This window comes from Echiichthys vipera (genome assembly GCF_963691815.1).
Source record: "Echiichthys vipera genome assembly, chromosome: 22".
NCBI lineage: Eukaryota > Metazoa > Chordata > Actinopteri > Perciformes > Trachinidae > Echiichthys > Echiichthys vipera.
Genome location: NC_139847.1, coordinates 18,739,691 through 18,744,690, shown reverse-complemented (window position 1 = coordinate 18,744,690; position 5,000 = coordinate 18,739,691). Strand labels below are relative to the sequence as shown.

Below are 5,000 nucleotides of genomic sequence, written 5' to 3'. Positions count from 1 at the left end.
AATGAATCAGTCCCGCTGCTGTTCCGTTACAAAAGTGATTACAGCTTCCACCTCGTGGATAATATCAAATGGTACAAAAGAGAGAAAGAGAGAAACAAAAAAAACCAAAGTAATGTTAGGGATGTCACAGCGAAATGTAAGGCAGCTGATTTCTGCTCCGAGGTTGCAAACATCCTCCCACCTACAAATGTATAAAATATATGATCGAAGCTGGTGCAGCATTTCGATACCACGCGCTGGGGTGACCTCCACCAAACCGTGGAGGGTATCTTTAAAGGATGAGGTTGGTGATTTCCTCCAAATATAAGCTACAGGACAGAAAGTATTAAGCACAGCTGGTGACGTGGAATAAAAGATAGACTAACATCAGCCTCATCCTTTGGTAAAAGAGCCGCGTGCCTCCACCACTGCAGCCTCCTCTGAAGGCATCAGAAGAATGCCATATAGAGTTGGGCCAGGGTTTGGCACCATAGCAACAAGGTAATTGAAGTTATGCAAACGGATGAGTCATCCAAGCCATTATAGTGGTGTTAGTGTGGCTTCCAGCCCTTTGTATGAAATATGCTTTTTGGTGCATTATATTTCATTCTAAAGAGCGATGTGTGAGTAAACATAGTGACAAGGTGCTGTTCGGCTGAAAGGTTTTTGCTGCGCTTTTATACAAATAAGACAAAAATGATACATTTGCACCAAATGTACTCATTTTAAAGAATGAGATAGGGAATGGCTTCGGCAGGAGGCCATTCTTAGATCATGTATGATTTTGATTTGATCTCTGAGAGATGATAGGTGTGTCCGTTGACACTCTGTGGCCAAAAATATATAGACGCTGTTTTTTCCTGGTTCTACTAATGTCCAGTGAAGGGAAATGTTAAAGGGATAGTTTGGTTTTTACAAAGTGCGGTTGTATGAGGTATTTATCCATAGTCAGTGTGTTACCTACAGTGGGTGATGGATAGCACGCCGCCAGTTTGGAGAAGCAGGACAGCAATGCACTGCTGTGGACGGGGGCAGCAGCTGAATGTATTCTACACACCTAAAATGTACACTATATCTAGAATGGTTTGTCAGCTTTACTTTGCTGTCAGACAGCTGATCCTTCAGTTTCCACAGGCGTTTCCTCTCTCTCTCTTTCAGCTGTTCAGGCTCTGCAGGAGTTCTTCTTGTGTATGCTCTCGTAGTGAAGTCCAAATGAAGCTTCATGAAGCATTTTCTTTATTTTCTGAGTCACTAGATGGAGCTCTTGAGCTCATTGAGCCCTTTTCTTTAAACACAGAGCTCCATCTAGTGGACTCAACAAATACAACTGATGCTTCATGAAGCTTCATTTGAACATAGCTATACTCTGGTACTTCATCGCTGCAGTCATCATACATGAGAAAATGTAGAACCAAAGAAAAGGGCTGGGTAAGGTAAAGCAGTGAAAATACTCTAAACATAGCGTACACCTAAACTGATACTGATGTTTTTGAAGGTGATTAAAGTATGTTTAGCTGCAGCTGCTGCTCCTGTCCACAGCAGCTTCTGTGTCTCCTCCTCTCTGCTTCCCCAAACTGGCAACGTGCTAACATCATCTACTGTAGGAAACACACTGACCATGGATAAGTACCTCATGCTACCACACTTCAAAATATCAGGACTCTCCCTTTAAAGCACCACCATACAATAATGTTTTAAATAATAGTGAGATTCCAGCTTTGGAGGGATGAGCTGGTACACCGACTTAACACCAACATCAGTGTTGGACCTCAGTAGAACCACTGGCTGGAGTGTTTGCCGTCTGCATAGTTTTGGCCATTTAGTGTCAGTCATTTCAAAAAGATTATGTTTATGAAGTATATTTCAAATTTCACTGCCTGAGATAATAACACAAACATTCTCTTTGTGTTTAGACAGTAAAATCCATCAGCCCTCAAATGTTCCCAGCGTCCATCACTGCCTACGATTCTTCCGACTCTCTGACTCTGAAAAATATTTTTTAAAGGTACAGCTAACAACATATTTAAGGGTCCTCCTTCGTTGGCATTGGTATATGTCCAAATGGAGAATGTTGTCATGCTGGATGTTTGGATGCAAAGTTCTAGCATGATACAAATCTTTTCCGCGTCATGCTTTCCAACAGACCGCAATCATCCTATTTCCCCTCCTTGGAGTGTAGATGTGTATCTTCCTTTTCATTTTCCTACCAAAGTTACATTTCATCCAGATTAACTCTGGAAAAAAAGTCCTCCTTAATGTCCTTGTCCACATCACAACCACTCAAAATAGGAGAAAGAAACGTATTACATAAAACAAAACCAAGTACCGGCCCAAAAAAAACCCCATAAAGAAATACTTTTCTGCTCTCCTCTTTTACACTTCCCCTATTCTCGCTCTCCTCTCATCCCCCTTTCAGTCCAACAGAGGTCTCTTCATGAGAATCTGCTGTATGTATTTCTCCAGATCATCATGGTCTCGCTGCTTTCCGGACACGTAATAATCTTCATTTCTTGTCACTGTGGGCGCCGCCGGGGCTGAGTAATAAAACCTCTGCTGTGGAGGGATCACAGGAATTCGGGGAGGGGAACGTGGTTTGGGGATGGGTAGCCTGTAGCCGGTGTAGAAAGGCCTCTGGTGAAGGCCTGCGGGGGGGTTTCTCAGACGAGGTTGGACCCAACTGTGGTAATGGCGTTTGGGAGGGAAGGAGTAGGTGTCATCCACGGAATTTCCTAGGAAGTTGTTCAGGGTAAGAGCGGGTTTGGGGACGTAGTAACGGGGTTTGGGCCTGGGGGGAGGAGGCAAATAGATGGGGTAGTATTGGTCTGGGTACAGCTTCCTCTGGTAGTAGGATGGGTATGTGTAGGGGTACAGAGGGTAGCCAGTCCAGGCAGATTTGGGTGATTTGAGCCAGAGGTCCTGTTTGATTGACAGAGGCTTCTGAGGTTTGGGCCAACGGTTTTGACTGGCTAACAGAGTCTTGGAAGGTTTGCTCCAGAGATCCTGCGAATTCGTTTGCGATTTCTCCTGCAACCATGTTTTGAGGAGACTGACAGCCGGGGAGGGTTGCTTAGAGACGGGGAAGTTATTTGGACTGGTCGGTATCTGTGATGCTGGGAAACCGTTTGTGGACGAGAATGAAGAAGACAGCTGAGTTGGAGGTCGCTGCCAACGAGACGTCATCTCGGGAGGCACGTCCTTCTTCTTCTTCTTTTCCACGTCACTGATGATGTCCACCACGTCGTCGGCGGGGAGGTGGAGCTTGTTGGAGATCTCGATCAGCTTGTCGATGGTCTGGGGATCGATGTCGTCCTCCTCTGTCACTTCCTGCTCCTCGTCGGACCTCTTGTCCTCCGCGGCGTTGGACAGCGACGAATACTTCTTGTTCCCGTTGTTCTGTTTGACCATGTAGCGCAGCAGCATGTCCGAAGCGATGTCGGCCAACTTCTCCTCCTCCATCTTGGCTCTCTGTGCCTCGGCCGCCTGCCTCCTCATCTCCTCCTGCTCTGCTTTAGCCCGAGCCTCCTCCTCCTCGGGGCTCAACACCTCCTCATCTTCCTCCTCCTCCTCCTCCTCTGGTTGATCCTCTTCCATCACCTCCTGCTCTGCTGGAGGCTGGGACTGCGCTGTGTTACTGCCGGCATAATTATTGTCCTCAAAGTCATCCATGAAGTTGCCTCCCCTGAATGTTGGGAAGTTCATGCCTTTCTGTGTCTCCTCTTGCCATTTCAGTTTCTTCTTTGACATTGCGAGGTCGCTGCCTTTGTTGGTTGGTATGATGTCGTTGTAGCTGCTGTAACCTCTGCTCTCTCTCTGGTTCTGCTCCGAATCCCCCTCCCTCTTAGTTGCTGTGTTCAAACGAGGAAACTCCTTCATCATGGTCTCCAGGTTCTTTAGCTCCTCGGGGCTGAGCTGCTCCTCCTCCTCATTGCTGCCTTGTTCGGGGTTGTTTGTCCCCTGCTGGGGGGCAGCACCCTGCCCGTTCTCCCCTCTTCCATCTAGTCCAGCGGCTCGCTGCTCCGCTTGGACCTGGACTGTCTGACTCGTGGTACGGCTGGTCACCTTTTCCGTCATCTTCTCCTCTTCCTCCTGAGCTCTCTTCCTCTCCTCTTCCTCCTCTCTTTCCCGCTCCTTCCCCTGCGCAGCCATGAGCATCTCTAACTCCTGTCGTCCATCTCTGTCTCTGTCCGCTCCCTCCATCGTTCTCACTTCTCTGTAAGCGTCTTCTTTTTGAACCTCCCCGGTGTCAGCCTTCATTTCCTCTTCCATCCTGTCGCGCTCCCTTCCCTCCCTTCTTTTATCTACTTGTGAGTGATTCAGTGCCTCCAGTAAAACCGCAGCTAGTGTTTTGGGATCCACGTCTTTAAAGAGCTCCTCTTCATCCTCTGCCTCTTCTTTCTGTATTGATCGTCTCTCCTCTTCCGCTCCAGGAGGAGTATCTGTGTGTGGGTTATCGACATCTCTAGGGATGCTGACCGGGTTGGGGGTGGACAGATGGAGGAAGGAAGCCCCTGTCAGGAGGACCAGGAGGGTAAGGGCACTTGAGGCTTGGTGGCACCCAGTCATGGTCACTCAGAACAGGGTCCGCTGTGGGCAGCGTTGGGGGATCAAAAATGCCTTGAGGAGAGAGAAAAACACAGAAACACAACTTCAGTTTCAGCGATTCTCTGACTTCTTGCCCTGTTGCACAAATCCACAGCACAGAATCATTGAAACGTCGTCATTATTAGAATAAAAGTTCACTGTGTCCTTTACTTAAGTGAAGAAATAATACTACAGTGTGAAAATAAGTCAAGTAAAATACCTACATTCAGAATCTTATTTAGGTAAACGTTCAAAATGATTCAAGATAAACTTAAAGTATCAAAAGTTAAAGCACTCATAATGTAGCATGACCCATAATTATTGATGTATTAATATATTCATCACTTTAATGTTGCAGCTCATTTGAATTATATCCATACTGCTGTATATCTTAACCTGTATTAATGCATCAGAATTGACAAGTTGATTAATATTTTACA

The 5,000-nt window shown here is 46.5% G+C and overlaps 1 protein-coding gene across 1 annotated transcript; it reads right to left on the bottom strand.

Moving 5' to 3' along the window:
• Positions 1 to 2,391: 2,391 nt before the first annotated feature.
• vgf (VGF nerve growth factor inducible) lies at positions 2,392 to 4,542 on the bottom strand (the record flags this gene model as incomplete). The annotated part of the gene is made up of 1 exon (XM_083936956.1): positions 2,392 to 4,542. One exon carries the CDS (start codon positions 4,540 to 4,542, stop codon positions 2,392 to 2,394), a length of 2,151 nt encoding a protein of 716 aa, XP_083793082.1.
• Between the last annotated feature and the right edge of the window lie 458 nt (positions 4,543 to 5,000).